This window comes from Chelon labrosus (genome assembly GCF_963514085.1).
Source record: "Chelon labrosus genome assembly, chromosome: 22".
Lineage (NCBI taxonomy): Eukaryota > Metazoa > Chordata > Actinopteri > Mugiliformes > Mugilidae > Chelon > Chelon labrosus.
In genome coordinates, this window is record NC_140355.1 from 18,051,440 (window position 1) to 18,068,240 (window position 16,801).

At 45.5% G+C, this 16,801-nt stretch overlaps 1 protein-coding gene across 1 annotated transcript in view; it reads left to right on the forward strand.

Moving 5' to 3' along the window:
- col5a1 (procollagen, type V, alpha 1) overlaps positions 1 to 16,801 on the forward strand; it is a 67,926-nt gene that overhangs the window by 43,820 nt on the left and 7,305 nt on the right. The window contains exons 25-62 of the mRNA XM_084572765.1: positions 108 to 161; positions 1,293 to 1,337; positions 1,496 to 1,549; positions 2,080 to 2,124; positions 2,469 to 2,522; positions 4,153 to 4,260; positions 5,505 to 5,558; positions 5,887 to 5,940; positions 6,701 to 6,745; positions 6,948 to 7,001; positions 7,076 to 7,120; positions 7,225 to 7,278; positions 7,367 to 7,420; positions 7,516 to 7,569; positions 8,146 to 8,253; positions 8,356 to 8,445; positions 8,921 to 8,974; positions 9,135 to 9,242; positions 9,333 to 9,440; positions 10,481 to 10,534; positions 10,635 to 10,688; positions 10,777 to 10,884; positions 10,976 to 11,029; positions 11,115 to 11,222; positions 12,886 to 12,939; positions 13,030 to 13,137; positions 13,259 to 13,312; positions 13,422 to 13,475; positions 13,577 to 13,630; positions 13,761 to 13,814; positions 13,914 to 14,021; positions 14,147 to 14,200; positions 14,312 to 14,365; positions 14,516 to 14,623; positions 14,811 to 14,864; positions 14,951 to 14,986; positions 15,090 to 15,143; positions 15,248 to 15,515. Of these exons, the coding sequence (XP_084428891.1) occupies positions 108 to 161; positions 1,293 to 1,337; positions 1,496 to 1,549; positions 2,080 to 2,124; positions 2,469 to 2,522; positions 4,153 to 4,260; positions 5,505 to 5,558; positions 5,887 to 5,940; positions 6,701 to 6,745; positions 6,948 to 7,001; positions 7,076 to 7,120; positions 7,225 to 7,278; positions 7,367 to 7,420; positions 7,516 to 7,569; positions 8,146 to 8,253; positions 8,356 to 8,445; positions 8,921 to 8,974; positions 9,135 to 9,242; positions 9,333 to 9,440; positions 10,481 to 10,534; positions 10,635 to 10,688; positions 10,777 to 10,884; positions 10,976 to 11,029; positions 11,115 to 11,222; positions 12,886 to 12,939; positions 13,030 to 13,137; positions 13,259 to 13,312; positions 13,422 to 13,475; positions 13,577 to 13,630; positions 13,761 to 13,814; positions 13,914 to 14,021; positions 14,147 to 14,200; positions 14,312 to 14,365; positions 14,516 to 14,623; positions 14,811 to 14,864; positions 14,951 to 14,986; positions 15,090 to 15,143; positions 15,248 to 15,515 (2,734 nt within the window). The remainder of the gene's footprint in view (positions 1 to 107; positions 162 to 1,292; positions 1,338 to 1,495; positions 1,550 to 2,079; positions 2,125 to 2,468; positions 2,523 to 4,152; positions 4,261 to 5,504; positions 5,559 to 5,886; positions 5,941 to 6,700; positions 6,746 to 6,947; positions 7,002 to 7,075; positions 7,121 to 7,224; positions 7,279 to 7,366; positions 7,421 to 7,515; positions 7,570 to 8,145; positions 8,254 to 8,355; positions 8,446 to 8,920; positions 8,975 to 9,134; positions 9,243 to 9,332; positions 9,441 to 10,480; positions 10,535 to 10,634; positions 10,689 to 10,776; positions 10,885 to 10,975; positions 11,030 to 11,114; positions 11,223 to 12,885; positions 12,940 to 13,029; positions 13,138 to 13,258; positions 13,313 to 13,421; positions 13,476 to 13,576; positions 13,631 to 13,760; positions 13,815 to 13,913; positions 14,022 to 14,146; positions 14,201 to 14,311; positions 14,366 to 14,515; positions 14,624 to 14,810; positions 14,865 to 14,950; positions 14,987 to 15,089; positions 15,144 to 15,247; positions 15,516 to 16,801) is intronic.

Genomic DNA, 16,801 nt, shown 5'->3' on the forward strand with positions numbered 1-16,801 from the left:
TAACCCTCTAAGCTTAAATCTGTGGCCATTGACGCCTGAAACCTTTGCTTGCCATGTGCTGTCTTACTTTGGGAGGCCATATTTACCCCTGTTCTTTTTCTGTCCAGGGCCCAACTGGAAAGCCAGGCTTGCCAGGAATGCCAGGAGCTGACGGTCCACCGGTGAGTTAATACGCCACACAACTAATAGAAATATATGCAAAGTGGAACAGCTTCTCTTTCTTTCTTTCTTTCTTTCTTTCGTTTTCTTTCTCCCTCTCAGTCTGTTGAAGGCATAATTAGTGCATTAATTTGCTAATTGGTTCTTGTGGAAGAATATCTTCAAAGCATCAAATTGCGATTTTTAAAAAAAAAACACTTAACACGTACAAAACACATTGAGATAATTATTTGCCTGGAACATATGTACGCTACGACTACGCTGCACAGCTGTGCAGCCGAGGAACAACACTCTCACACGCAGACGCGCACACACATATAAATATATATATATAAATATAGATATAAATATATGCAAACATTCTCCTTCACATCTCTGCACGGAAAACACCTGCGCCGGTGGCAGATGTTTCTCGGGAGGCAGCAGGTGGCACCTGAGAGAGATGAGGGGCCGTGAGATTTAAATATCTGCGGGGTTAGGAAAAAGACTCGGGGAGATAAAGGGAAAGAGAGAGGGAGAGATGGTGAAAGAGAGGAAAGACCACCACGCATGCACAATACTCCCAGGTCCTTTAATGGTTTTCCTTTCATAGTAGAAATGGCTTTCACCCATTTACACACTCTTGCTTTTTTTTTTTTTTTTTTTTTTTTTTAAATCATCCATTTGTTGGGTAAATGTTCACCCACAATGTTCCCGGTCTTAGTGCTCCCTCCCCTTGCCCCCTAAAAATCCATCTGAAGGGTTTGAAAAGCTCCTCTGGGATTGCAATCAATTCCCTTCACGTCTTTTTGTGACTGGACATCAATGTGTGTATTCCACATGTGCGACTTTTGTATTGCGTGTGTGTTCACGTGCGTGTACAGTATGGTCGTATTGTAAAGTCCCAAAACAGCAGTCTTGGCTTTTAGAGCCCAGTAATAGCTGATGGGGCCTCTGTAATGCCGTGCATTAAGGATAAAAAATCCCAAATGAGATTCGGCTTTAAAGGCCCTTTTTATATAATCATTTTACAGTTTGATTCCTCCTCCGGTCGTTTTACAACCTAATCCCTCAGTTATGGGGGGTGTTGTAGTATTTATGGTGGTAATTATGCTGAAATGATATGCAATAATATTACTCTTAATAATTCACAGGGTCACCCTGGAAAGGAGGGTCCTTCCGGAGATAAAGGACACATGGTGAGTTTTTATTTCCTCTATTTCTCTTGTTCTTTCTTTGTGTTGATTTGCAGATTCTCGAGTCGTCGTTTAGAGACATTTGCATGAAATCTGTTGCGTTCATGTAGATAATATTAGCTGTGTGCTTCACTCCACTCATCCTGTATCTGTCTCTCTAGGGCCCTGCTGGCCCTCAAGGACCCATTGGTTATCCTGGACCCCGAGGTGTGAAGGTGAGTTGATATTCAACTGTAAATCAACTAGTACCATTAGTACCATTACGTTAGCGTTTTCAACATTTGTTCAACCAACCAATCAGTAAAAAGCTAAATAATCTGCATCTGAGTATTAAAGTCGCCTTCTCAGATCTCGCCACCTCGTTCCGTCAAAGGCCGAGGTTAGTCACAGGCGCTGATAGCAGCTCGAGGCGCCCGGCCCCTCTCTTGTTCGGAAGTCATTAGCGGCTGATAAAGCCGGGGACAAAAAGAAATCCCATCAAATAAATCTTGGCGAGAGGGTGTGACCAGTCCAATCATTAAAGCTCCCACTGAGAACGGGGGATCACACAAGTGGCTCGACTTCCCCCTGCTCCCGGGGAAGGTGTGAGGGTTTCCTAAACCGTACACACGTCGAGAAGTGTCCTCTCAGTCAGATGACTTTATGAAATCTATTTTGGAAAAAATGCTCGGCAGTTCAACCCCCCCTCCTGAGTCCAATATGCCCCCTATTGGCCTGTAACTCCCGTCTCTTCTTGCACCAACAGGGAGCCGACGGTGTCCGCGGCCTGAAGGGAACCAAGGGCGAAAAGGTAAGAGACGATAGAAAGACATTACAGTATTTATATGGATTACACCGAGCATTAACAGGCATGTAATGGTGATTAAAGCGATAACGGCTGCGGGTTGTTGCAAATGGAAATCTCAATTAAATCCTTTAAAACGCGCCTGAACTTCGCTGGTACCGAAGGCCATCAAGAGTTTCTATGGCAACAAGGGATCTCGCCAAGACTGTGTGAATATATATGTGTGTGTGCTTGTTTTGTTTTTTTTTGTTTTTTTTTGTGAATGCACACACACAGAACGATTTCAGCATCCGTATTGCAGCGGTCTCTTTCATTACACACTCAACACCTCTCTCTGTTTTCTTGTTAAGGGAGAAGATGGCTTCCCCGGCTTCAAGGGAGATATGGGTATCAAGGGCGACAGGGTAAGACATGTTTGCTTTTTTTTTTTTTTTTTTTTTTTAACTCTGTGTCAGTCACATCTTGACTGCTTTATGAATTATTCAAATAAATCATACTGTCCAGAGAGGTACGACTTCTCCACAGTTTTGTTGGGGGTGACCTTCGCCCGCAACCACCTCTGTCATGTTAGCCCCCTTATTTCCAAAGCCTCTGCTGTGGAATTGTGGGTAATGAGCAAACATAAGGTTGTGTTCCAGTCGCCAGCTGTTGCCCGCGTCCCTCAACGTGAGCAGTTTGCAATTTCCTCTGCATCCCCTCGGCCGCTTCCCAGTTGGTCCCTGACCTCGAGAACTTTAGGAGAATGATAAAAGTTTGACAGGTGTAGCCCGCGCTTCCTCCTTCTCAAAAGTGCATGAGGGATTTGGCGCTGTCAAATCGTAGGAAAAAATGCCTTCCACAGTGAGAAACAGAACTCACGCCAGCCTGCACTTCAAACGTCCAATCCCTGACCAGGCTCGTCTCTAGCCCGAGTGCAGAAAGGAAGAAGGAATCAATGGCACTTTAAACCTCCTCGAACCCGCGAGAGAGAGAGACGCGAGGCTTCCTCTGGAGAAGCGGCAGATCCAGATGAAAGCAGAGATTCGAGGAGGGCCTCGCGTGCACGGACCAGAATCTAAATTACTAAATCTTAAGCCAAAAAAAAATAAAAAAATAAAAAGTGTGTGCTCAATTTAAAGTGTTCCCTTTGATGAGCTCGCAAGCGTGAGTCAAGTACAGTTTGCGTGATGCCCCTTTTATGTGTGCTCGAGTGTGGGTGCTTGCTTTGCAACCCCGCGCAAGCCTTTAACTAGATACCTCTCACACCCGCCCCGGCCTCGGAAGCAGCCACTGGTTGTCAGAGCGAGTTTGTACTCTGTCATTTAGCGCGTGTCCTGCTACAAGGGGAGCACACTTACAGAGAGGAGCAATAATAGGATCGCTAACTGCTTTAAAGCGGCTGCGGCAAGGGAACATAGCCTAACTGGGTTCTTTAAGCAACTTTACGCTCACGGCAGCTTTACAACAGTGACTACCTGAACTATACGGACGGACGCGTTTACTCAGCAAGAAAAATATGTTATTTTATTCATCATGTGATCCAAATTAATAAAAAATGATCGGAAATGTGAAAGAAATTAATAATTTCATACAACATTGATTGTTTCTGTCTCAATGACGGGAGAGAATAAGAAAGACGCAGATGGAGGATAAAGGTTTTCAAGGTTTTTTGATTGCTCTAGAGATTTTGACCGCTAGTGGCAGCGCAGAGCAACAGTCTGACGAGCCAAAGCAATGAGACATTCGGCCTAAAAGTCGTGTTGTTTCTCCGATTGCGGCAGTAATGCACAGAGAAAAACGAGAACGCCAAGAAGGAAAATGCATTCGGCACACTGGCTAATTCTCAAACATGAACACGGCCTAGAAACGCAGAAATTAATCAGAAGCTTTGCTAGGAAAAATCCACACGGTGCCTAAAGCTTGTCAAAGGCCCTAATTTACCAGATTATTACAAGCAAATGTGACATTAGGAGGTTCGGGAAATTTGGCATTTTTGAGAATCAGCCCATCAGATCCAGTGCTGACCGTTGATCCAGTGTCTCCTCTACTTTGCAGGGAGAGCTTGGACCAGCTGGACCCAGAGGAGAAGACGGTCCCGAGGGGCCCAAGGGTCGCTCAGGGCTTCCTGGAGACGCTGGCCCTCTTGGTCCCACGGGTGAGAAGGTGAGCACCTTTGTTTTCACTCCTAAGGTATACCGAAATCCCACGTACAAACAGAACAGAATGAAAAACTAGCTTATCTTCAGACGTGTTTGATCTAGGATGATAACTCTGCGGGGTTTAACAAGCGAAACAGTTTTTCCAATCGCGTTTATTGCTGCAGCTCTTTAACCAGCTGAGAGCATAAACGGATTCAGATACTTATTATCCTTTGCTGTCAAACTGCCTAAGCTGTTGCTTACAATGCTTCAGCTAACTCACACTTCTCCTGCCAAATTATAGTGCGCCTTTTTTGGTGTTTTCGAAGCCTCCTAATTATCTTTCACCGGCGGTTTAAGAATAGTCTCGAGCAGATGCGGAGTGTCACGAGACTGCTAACATAATCGCGCGCCGCCCGATTTGGCAAGTTGTTAGCCAACGAGCATGAGAGAAACTTTTGTTCCGCCATGCGGGGTTGGTTGTTTATAAAAGTTTTCTTCTGGCGGTGAAGTGTTTGTTCTGAGTCGGAGTGGTGCTATTGATTAGCACCATTATTTTTGCACTTCAAAAGCAGATATTGGTCTGTGTCTGGCTCACATGTTAGGTAACAGCTTAGTCAGTTTCATGTTTAATTAAATCCTGCAGAACCTTTCCATGTCCAAGCACAGATCTAATAAATATTGGTGTGGTGCATGTTTTTGATTGATTAAGACTTCTTCTTCTTCTAATAGTTTACATTGGCAGGAATACAGATGTAGCACATTTTGGGGGACTGATTCTGATTCTTATTGTTTTTGCACGTAGGCTGGGAGTGTTCCTATGAGGAGATGAGCATAGTATAGAAATTCTGCAGTTCATTTTAGAGCCTTGTGTGGGCATCTCCAAGCACACCTGCTATTTTGGTTCATGTAGTGTAGGTGCAGCAGCAGCAGCAGCAAAAAAAAAAAAAGTGCAAGAAATACTGGAAAAGTTGAATAAAAAAAATAGAAAGTGTTGCTATTTAATCAATGCACAATGTCAAGGTTTCATTTATAGACAGAGAAAAGGGATGGATGTAGCCTCCTGGACTGGAAAGCTAATGCTAAGTGTTTTCAACCTGCATTCTTTCTAATGGCCAGCAGGGGGCAAATCCTCCAGCTGCAAAAAGTCAGATTGCAATGAAGTCTACTTCTGTCTTGATTTATTACCTCTTCAGATTTTCCTCATGGGTTTGTGGATTCAATTATGAGTTTAAAATCTTTCTCCAAACCGATATTTCTCTTTTACAGGGCAAACTTGGAGTTCCTGGATTGCCAGGATACCCAGGAAGACAAGGACCAAAGGCAAGTGAACACATACTGCTTAACAGTAAAAAAAAAAAAAAAACCTTTAACTTTATCTGGATGAAATGTCGCTATATTTGAAAGAGAATAACAAATCAATCAAAAAGTCTGACGTCTGAACGTGCTCGAAGATTTCTGATCAAAGAGCGGGGGATATAAATATGCTATTCGGTGTCATTTGCTAATATGATTAAATGCGGCTTTTATTTATGAGCGCACGAGCTCCTGTTGTATTTAATAAGCTTAGCGTATCTCAGGGAATGAATAAGTGATATTGTGTTTTAGGTTTGTCTCACAAATGATTAATTGCTCTCGTTCTCGCACGCAGGGATCTCAAGGTTTCCAAGGTTTCCCCGGTGCCAACGGAGAGAAAGGAACTCGGGTAAGTCGTTATTCTGCTCGTTCCTGCAGTAGTTGGTTTCAGACGCTGAAACCCAGCTCCAGATTCACCAACCCGAGGCGAAGGAGCAAAGACTTCTACCAAGGACGGCAGCAACACAGTTGTATTCCCTCTTCGTTGCTGCTTACCCCTACTCATGTTGCACCACCAGAAGCTTTTGTTCATCGCTTTTGGGGTGCTTAAGCAATGCTTCATTTTCTTTTGTTTAAGGGACGGCCCATTAGCTCGCCTGCAAGAGTAATGGTTTGCCACCACGAGGGGGGGCAGGGCGCATAAAGCTTTTCATCTTCACAAAACATTTGTGAAGTTTAACGAGACCAGGCTCCCAGACAGAAAGAGATAATAGCGCTATTAAAGCAGTTTCACAACACTTATTTGAAACTTAAAAGCCGCGCAAACAACGTAATTGTTGTCTCTCATTAAAGTTGAATGTAGCCGCTGTAATTGTGGCGTTGCCGTAAAGCGATTATATTTTGTAATACTGTATATTAAAGTGTAATTTTATGAGGAAGCAATGGCTCATATATGACTCATGATAAATGGTAATGGTAATTCTGACACAGGTGACTCCTAATTGATGATAAAAGACAATCTCCTATCTTCTAACCGGCCCGATTCTTTTGAGACCCGCCTGCAAATGTCACTGTCTGCTGCCATTAGGCTAATTCTTCTGGAGGACGCAGCCTCTTAATGGCGTGAGTGGCGCTCCTTTGATCATGGCGTGTGTTCTTTGTGTCTGCAGGGAACAGCAGGAAAGCCGGGCCCACGCGGACAGCGAGGACCAACGGTTAGTCTTACTCAGCAGACTCGTGCTTATATACAGATGGCGAGCTTGGCACCCGAGCAGAAGTGGAGGGTTCTGCCTTGGCACGCTTGAAGGAAATCCAAACCGAGACAATAATTAGGCTCAACACTTTCAGGTCATTAGTGTCTCTCAGGAGCCTTTTTATGATTTGAATCCCCCATTTTGTTTTTATTTCTCTCTCAAGGGGCCTCGAGGAGAGAGGGGACCAAGAGGACCAACAGGAAAAGCTGGACCAAAGGTGCGTAACATATTTCGCTGCCACTGTCTTGCATGCGTTACGGTACGAGCTAAACGTTGGTTCTGTCCCTTCAGGGTAACTCAGGAAACGACGGCCCACCAGGACCTCCCGGTGAGAGGGTATGTACGATTACACCGTCATCAAGAGAAACTTTATTCTCATTATATATATTTAAGATTCAATCAAAGATGATTATTGACTAAGAGTCACGTGTTTCTTTCAGGGTTTGCCAGGGCCTCAGGGACCAACAGGTTTCCCAGGACCAAAGGGCCCTCCTGTGAGTCCAGACTTTCTTCTTGGTATTATACCCTTTTCTTTGATTGTTTTTATCGTAAATCTATTTGATTTTTTGTGAATTTCCCCAGGGACCTGCCGGTAAAGATGGACTGCCTGGACATCCTGGACAGAGAGGAGAGACTGTGAGTAAACAAGTTTGGTATTATTACTGTTTTCCACTGAGTCAGTTCTATGACAATTTAATGAGTTTTGCTTTTTTTTTTTTGGTAATACACAGGGATTCCAAGGCAAGACAGGCCCTCCCGGTCCTCCAGGTGTGGTTGGACCTCAGGTGAGTCGCCGTGATGTCTCTCTCGCACGTATTAACAGCGATTGTTTCGCTTGCACAACACATCTCTTTGTGCAAGTCTCCATTATGTGCAAAAAAAATAATATTCCAGCGCTCTTAAAGTGATGCTATCCATTTATATGTACAAAAGACAACAGAACCCCCATAAGTGATCATTAGGAACACTTTCTCAGCATGCCTTCAGTCCAGCAGAAATTGATTTATCCTCTTACCTATATCTCAAGAGCCATTAGTTAAGTGTTGTTTATCCTCTTTCATATTAGCAGCGGGCTCTTCATCCATTATGCATAAACATTTAACAGACTTTCCCTCCCAGCCACTCTGCCGCTGCCAGCTGAGAACATTCATGATAACGGAGCTGTATGTGGCTTTAATGACTAGTAAGCCTCCCACGCAGCAAATGCTGAGCTTCTCCTCACCGCGATTTGTAATAGATGGAGAAACATGAAAAAAAATATATACATATTTCCGCATTTCAGTTGCTGATTTTGTGTCCTCTGCTTTCTTTATACTGTGGTTTATCTATCTGTGATTTTATTTAATTTTTTAAAATCGTAGGGACCAACAGGTGAGACTGGACCCATGGGAGATCGAGGCCACCCTGGACCCCCAGGCCCACCCGGTGAGCAGGGTCTACCTGGAGCTGCAGGAAAAGAAGGAGCAAAGGTGAAACTTGAACCTCAGCTTAATATATTTTTCTCAGCGCTCCACAAGCTGGCATAGATGTAATAACACCGCACACGTGACGTTGTGCTTTTTCCCCCGTAGGGTGACCCTGGACCTGGAGGCCCAGCCGGTAAGGACGGCCCTCCCGGACCAAGAGGTTTCCCTGGCGAGAGAGGTCTGCCCGGCCCGGTGGTTAGTATCGCATCTTGCTGTGTATAATACCTACAGATAAATTCAATATCCCTCACAGCTTCGTTATTGCAATAGTTCTGTGCTATTATATTGCAGTACGAAGGTGGTGAACCTTAATAATCAGAGATGGTATCAGATGGGTATTCCGGAGAGGAATAGTTTCATTTTAACTTGATAAAGTCGTGTCCTTGTGGTTATGCAATGCAATTTTCTTACAGCAGGCTTGTTAGAAAGAAATCGTTTTAGGATTCAGAAATGACACCGGCTTCTTTGTAATGTTAAACGTGCTTGCAGAAGTTTCGGAGAAAATTCTCCTCCCCATCTGCTCTCAGCCTCCGCTTCGGAGACTGTGGGAGGTTTCGCCATCTCACGCTGAGCCTGTTTGAAGATAGGGCGTCCAGTGTAAGGGAGGATGTGTGCCTCCCCGGCAGATGTGTTTGTTTTCTGAGGCTTTTCGTTTTATTTTGTTCTGCAGGGGGCTCACGGCCTGAAAGGGAATGAGGGTCCTCACGGCCCACCTGGCCCTGCTGTGAGTACCATTTACCGCATCCACATCCTCAATTTGTCCTCATAGTGAAGTTTCCACCCTTGGTTGTTCCGTGCTCGTACATAATATAATGACACGCACATAATAGAGGTCTGACATATTTGATAAGGTTGCATTAACTAACTAATTCACGGTGCTGTAGGGTTCTCCCGGTGAGCGTGGTCCTGCTGGCCCAGCTGGACCTACAGGTCTCCCCGGACGTTCAGGCCCACAAGGACCTCCTGGCCCCGCTGGAGAGAAAGGTGGACCGGTAAGAACAGCAGAAATCACCGTGCCCTACAAATTGGCTGCTATTTTTCCCCAGCTGACAACATGTTTTTGTACTGTATTGCATTTTCAGGGAGAGAAAGGACCTCAAGGCCCGGCCGGAAGAGATGGCATTCAGGGACCTGTGGGTCTGCCAGGACCAGGAGGACCTCCGGGACCACCTGGAGAGGACGGAGACAAGGTGAACTTTCCATTACTTGATCCCCCATCCAAGTGAAGAAATGCAATTTAGTAAAGGTGCACTGAAGTGATTTGATGTTTCTCACACACACCACTATGTGCATTCAGAGTTCTCACCTTACGCTCGACACAAAAACTTTGCAGCTGAGTGCTCAGCCAGATATCCTCCGTTGCCTCTTTCTCTGTGACCTTAAATGCTCTTAGGGGAATTTGTCTGACAGAGTTTGCATCGATTAACAGATCTTTAAATGGCAAAGCGGCCTTGTTGCTGCTTTGTACCGCTCTCTGCACAAACAGGCAGAGGAGAGGGAGGAGTTTCCTGGCAGCGACAGAATGTGTGAAAGTGACCCTTTAGTATTCACGAGCGAGAGCGACCACTCATCCCCTCCAAAAACATTTGCAGGAAGATCAGCTACAGAGATTCTCAGAGGATAATCTCTTATCCTTTGAAGAACGCCTCGGTTCTTAACCGGCCTTACAATAGTCCCCGCGGTGTCGACGGACACGGAGAATACAGAGGGTATTTGCCATGCAGATAAAGAGGATCTTGCAAGCTAATGTTGACACACATTCACACACTTTCTCATTATGAGTCCTGTCCGCGGGGGAATGGACAACTCCGGGGCTGATGTTTAAGAGGCTAATGGTGCCTCACGAAGAGCGTCGTCTCAAAAGCAGAAACACTTTCTCAGAGCATGCCGAAGTTTCGAAAGAAGGGGGCAAGCTCCTTCATTGAAGATTTTAGTAGTTTTTCTATTCTGGCAGCAGGCACTGCCAGTGACTCAGCCATCACGATAAGCCCCCTTCAAATGTGAAGTCTTTTTTGTCACCATTTGTCACAGAAGGAGAGATGTAACGGAAATATCTGTAGGCACATCTGAAAAAAAATAAGTCTTCTCAAAAGGTTGGATACAGCTGTTTAGCGTTCTTTGATATGTCATCTTCTGTTTCGGGGAATGTTTGATATTATTTAACATTTATTCATCCCCCACCCCCATGTGTGTGGTAACGCTTTCACGCCGTGATGATTTCATTTCACAGGGAGAGCTTGGAGAGCCAGGCCAGAAAGGAAGCAAGGGCGACAAAGGAGAGCATGTAAGCCGTTTGTCCCTTCGCAGCATTAAAGAAAAGTCACTATTCGTTCGTCATTTCTACTTCCTAGCTACTAGCTCGTTTTGACATGTTTCTCTTGTAGGGTCCACCCGGTCCAACTGGCCCTCAAGGACCCGTCGGAGCTCCAGGTCCTGCTGTAAGTGTCCTTCTTCGGTCGTGGTTTCAGATCATGTAACATCTACCTGTCGGTGCGTTGCACCTCATCATCTGTTTGCACTGTGCAGGGTGCAGATGGTGAGCCTGGTCCCAGAGGTCAGCAGGGTATGTTTGGCCAGAAGGGAGACGACGGATCAAGAGGATTCCCCGGACCTCCAGGCCCAGTTGGGCTGCAGGTGCGGCCTACGACTAGTTGAATGATATAAATTACGAAATGTGTATGGGAGTAATGAAGCAGCGTGATTAAATCCTTTGCAAACTCTTCAGGGCTTGCCTGGTCCACCTGGTGAGAAAGGTGAAACTGGAGATGTTGGCCAAATGGTAAGAGTTCAGTTTATACCCATTTGTGTTATTATTTAGTAGGGGATAGGCAATTAAAATGCTTTTTTTCCCCCCATGTCTATAGGGTCCACCTGGGCCCCCTGGTCCCAGAGGCCCATCCGGACCCCCAGGAGCTGACGGCCCTCAGGGACCACCTGGTGGAGTTGGAAACCCTGGTGCTGTTGGAGAAAAGGTAACCATTCATGGCTTTTATGTAGCTTACACAGATGTGGGTGGAGTGGTGCTTCATCGTTTTCAGAGGAAATTCTGTGCACATAATTACACAGAAGTGGTGCATTCATTGTCTCCCAGAACATTATCTCATGTGAATACGGTGTTTTTTTTTTTTTTGTGTGTGCTTGTGTTCCGTGACCCACCTTCCAGAGAGGAGAAGCCAGCCTTGCAGCACTTTTGAAAAAAGGCAGATTCAGCGTTTCAGTGCTCTTTGGTAAAGACTGGGAACGATCTCTCTTTACAAGGCTTTTGCAGCCATTAATATTTCACACGCCTATTTATATGATACCCTTTTAAATGGGCCATGATCATTTTGTCCTGCCACACAGAGTGACAGATGCACACCAAATCTAATGGACAGGCTGCACATCCCCTGACAGTGTTGCTGGGTGGAGGGAGTGATGAATAAACAGTCAAAGGCATCACGCTGGAATTCTAAGAGGACGGATGCATTATTAAAGACGGCTCTCATAAAATCAGCCGCGGCCCTCGTTTGTCGCTGCCATTTCATTATGAAAAGGCCTGCTTTGGCAGCTTTCCGCCAGAGTGCTGCGCTCTGCACTTTCGCTGTCCGTCCGTGGTGATGGCGTGATTTGCTTTATCTGATTCAGTCAATAGAATCACCTTTTGGTCCTTCATAATGTCCCCGAGGATAGCCTGTCCTCATCCCGTGCAAACAAACACAATACTCTTTGGGCTAATCGCGCTTCAGCTGATGTGGCATTTTATTAGCCAGCCCGGGGAGCTGGCAGGCAGCCCGGGCATTTTCTGTAAACACAACCCTCATATATCTGTGACGAGCAGCTGTCTTTCATGCCCCGTGCCTTTCCTGTTCTCAGCATTTTTTTTACCAGCAGCCCTTTGTTGGACGTAAAGATCTGTGCGGGGCTCCTCGAATGCAACGTTGCATAAAGACCAGCGCGCGCTGCTAATACAGAAGGATCAGTCGTGCTTTTAAACGGGCATACCAACTGCTTAGAGTGAATTTCTTGACAGCAGCAAGAGCAGTTTTGGAAAACGGCCAAGGCACTAATTTAGAATATCGGTTGATGTTCACAATGCGGAGCTGTTGTTCGTGCTAGAGGGAGCCTTGGATGTGCTTATCATAACACATCACTGCACAGCTTGTTGTTGGCTCCGCAGAACTGTGCTATCGATCGGCTCCTTGTCTCCCAAACATGACACGGGGGTGAATATTTTTCTTGCGTAACAGGTGCAGCCTCCCGCATCTGCATTAAACCCCCCAGAGAGGCAAGAGAGGACTGTACGCTTATGTGACAGTGAATAACGATAGAGCCTGGCATATAGGTGAGTCAACAGGGCAACTATCCAATAAGGCAAGAGGACGAGGACAAGATATATGGGCAGGGTCTAGGGAGAACAGTGAGGTCAGCGCCCTCCTTGCTCCAGCCGCCCAATCTGCCCGCGTTGATGGATTGAAATCTCTTGTGTCATCTTTTTCTATTCCCATTTGGGTGACAAGGGCGCCGGGACACCGAGGGCTGCTGTAAATGATGGGAATTTTAGAACCATGTTGGATCAACAAATCACCTTACTGTTAATGCATGTGTCTCTCTCTCACCCACTAATACCTCTCCCCGCCTTTTTTTTTCCCCCATCAGGGAGACGCTGGTGAAACAGGAGAGCCCGGACTACAGGGAGAAAACGGTCCACCAGTGAGTTATCTGATTCCATTTTCTTCAATTTTATATCAAAAAATTAACTACAAATGATCTGATCTGCAAATATCCTGCACGTTATTCTAGGGTCCAAGAGGAGAGCGTGGAGAAAAGGGAGAGTCTGGTCCTGCTGGTGCTGCTGGACCTCCTGGCCCTAAAGGTCCTCCTGGAGATGACGGCCCCAAAGGCAGCCCGGTAAGTTCTATTCCACCTTCAGCAAATGCATTTTATAGTAAAAGTCGATGCACAAGGACGATGGCAGTGACAGCAAATATGCCACGTCAGAAAATTTTATGCAGCTTTTATTGAATTTCAGGGTCCAAGTGGTTTCCCCGGTGACCCAGGACCTCCCGGAGAGCCCGGTCCAGCTGTAAGTATGGCACCAGTCATCATCTGTGCATGGACTCCGCAAACTTTGGACTTTATACTGTTTTTAATGTGGAGCATCGTAACTGAGGTTCTGTTCTATTCTAATTCAGGGCTTAGATGGTCCACCTGGCGACAAGGGAGATGACGGAGAGGCCGGTCAAGCTGTGAGTGTTTGTGTTCATTCCACAAAATGCTGTGTGTCGTTAATGACAAATGATAGTAGCTATTTAAATCCTAAATTGTTTTCCTTTTTATGTTAAACTAGGGCTCACCTGGACCCACTGGAGAATCTGGTCCCTCTGGACCACCAGGAAAGAGAGTAAGTACCATCCTGCGCTCTTACCTTCTTGCGCTTGCAGAGGGTTATCCGCGTCAAAATCCTAACATGTCCCGTCTTTTGTATACCACAACATTAATCTTTGTCTTCTATATTTTTTTTTTCTAAACAGGGGCCTCCGGGAGCAGCTGGACCTGAAGGAAGACAAGGAGAGAAGGGAGCCAAGGTAACTTATCTTCACTTCTAATGTTTTATTTGATGGTACGAAGAAAATGAGAAAAAAATAAATCTAACAGTCTGTGCTAACCCTGTTTTTGCGTCAAAGGGAGAGTCTGGCCTAGAAGGTCCCCAAGGAAAGACGGGTCCTGTTGGCCCTCAGGGATCACCTGGCAAGCCCGGTTCTGAAGGTCTCAGGGGGATACCTGGTGCAGTTGTAAGTAGGGTGTTTCTCACCAACACATGTCTTCATCACATCCATATCTTGACATTGTAGTATCGTTAAAAGCATATAGCTAAGGGTGTAGACCTGTCAGCAGTGTAATTGGTATTTCTTTGCAGGGAGAGCAAGGTCTACCTGGTTCTCCAGGCCCTGATGGACCTCCTGGACCTATGGTGAGTAGAAAGGACTTCTTGCCTTTGAATTAAAGTATCTTACATAAATGATTGATCTCATCTGATCTTAATAACCGTTATCTCTTCTCCAATGTGACATTTCTCTCATAGGGTCCTCCTGGTTTACCTGGTTTGAAAGGAGATTCTGGTGTAAAGGGAGAAAAGGTAAGTAATTCCAGCACCTTCCCAGCTGACTGAAATATATGATCTACTAGAACTAATCGTTAGAGGGTGTGCCAGATCGATATAAGTAATGTTTGTGATGGTGTATTTTTGATCGTTGTATTGATAATGTACTTTGTTCTCTGTCCTCAGGGTCATCCAGGTCTTATTGGTCTTATTGGACCCCCAGGTGAACAAGGAGAAAAGGGTGACAGAGGTCTTCCTGGTCCTCCAGGATCATCTGGTCCCAAGGGAGACAATGTAAGTGGACTGGAGTCACCAGCCTCCAGGATGCTCTCACACACACTCATAATTCTGCATAAAAAAAAGCAGGCCGGCTGTATTTGTACCATAATTAGTCCATACTGGTGTTAAAATACCTTGTTCTAGTCAAGACTTTTGCCTCAGGATTAAATAAGTCTTCCTCTGTTATCTCTTTTTCCTTCAGGGTATTGCTGGTCCTTCAGGTCCACTTGGTCCCCTTGGCCCACCCGGATTACCTGTAAGACTACACTAATCACGTGTCGTACGACCTCAAGTGTAACGAGTGAACCGGTATTGATTTCTCTATCATCTTTGTGTCTTTAGGGTCCTCCAGGTCCCAAAGGAGCTAAAGGGTCATCGGTAAGTGAATACTTAGAGCTGCCTTCTATAAGAAACGACAGCAAGTATTTATCGTGACCCCCCTGTAACGATATTAAGCATTTGTTTTATTTGTCCTGCTCAGGGTCAAACTGGACCAAAGGGAGAGAGTGGTGTACCAGGACCTCCTGGCGCTCCTGTAAGTAAATGCCATGATTCATATATTCATGAACGTTTTTATTAACCACATCCTCATTACTAACTGGCACTCGCCTCTTCGCCTTTCCTCCCTTTCCACAACAGGGCCCTCCCGGAGACGTCATCCACCCGCTCCCCATCCACGCTCCCATCAAGGGCAGGACGCGCAGGAACATCGACGCCAGCCAGATGGTGGACGACGCAGCCATGGACGCCAACTACAAGGACTACGACGACGGCATGGAGGAAATCTTTGGCTCGCTCAACTCCCTCAAGCTGGAGATCGAGCAGATGAAGCACCCACTGGGCACACAGGCCAACCCTGCTCGTACCTGCAAGGACCTGCAGCTCTGCCACCCCGATTTCCCCGATGGTTTGTAACATATTTAGTAAAAAAAGAGAGCTTCTGTTAAATCCATCCTCTCACACAGACTTAGAAGATCTGATCTTCTCTTAATGTGTGCTCTTCACTCTTCTGTATATTGAGCTATGTTGGGCGACTGATTCCCCCTTATGGTAATCAACGAAGTCCCCTGAAACTTTCCTCGGCTCCAGTTTGCAATTCTCCGCGTTATCAAAAATTCTATATGCAAAAAGGATTAAGTGGATATTTGGGAAGATTATCAGCAGATTAGTTGATAATGAAGATAATCATTAGTTGCCGCCGTGGAGTCAAATATCATTACACGCTGTATTTTGGATACATCTGCAGATAATCCATCCGCTGCATGACACTTGCCATTGCTAGTTAATTAGCTAAAGTACTTTAGGTTATCTGAGCATCAGTGATGGGTTAGAGCACAAGCAGCAATAATTATTTTAATATTTTCTTGTGGATCTCTCAAACTGGGATGCATGGTTTCCCTAACACTAGAATTTGACTTTAAAATAAAATTAAAATATATTAACCTGAGGGTATTACTAATAGTGAATTTACTAGAAAGTACAAACAATCATGAATCGGTTGTAAATTATGTTTTACAAGTTTGTTTGCCTTAAGCGGTACAAAACGAAATCATTTTTAGTGAGACTGCTGGTAACACTGCACAGATCCACAGTGGAGACCAAGAGACGTGAAATTTGTGTATGGTACTGAAGCATATGTCATGTTAGTGACACGCCAAATGTTAGTGTTAGACACGCCAAATCGATCGGTTGACCCCCGTGGCCCCTTTTTCTTTGTGCACGAGATGAGAAGTGGTGTAAGTAAGCAAAGCAACAAAGGTCAGAGGTCAAGGTCTAATCTGCACATTCAGATTAGATCATGACCATCTAGAGGGCGGCCTGTGGTGTGGTGGCTCACAGCAAGAAGGTTCTGGTTCTTCGAATCCTCCCACTGTCCAAAGACATGCTGGTTAGGTTAGTTGGTGATTCTAAATTGGTGTGAGCGTGAATGGTTGTCTGTCTCTCTGTGTTAGGCCTGCGATAGACTAGCCACCTGTCCAGGGCTGGGAAGCGACCCTCCATAGGATCTAGGATATCTAGAAATATCATCATCTTCTTCCTAGCCTCTTCCTGACAGTAGTTCTCCTGGTTTCCCCTTCTGAATGATGAATACAGACTGCAACCACCTATTGGAGTTATATGCTTTCAGAACCCATGTTTCGTCTTTGTTCTAGGCGAGTTGAACGTCATCTCGTTCAGCCTTAGTTGCCGGTA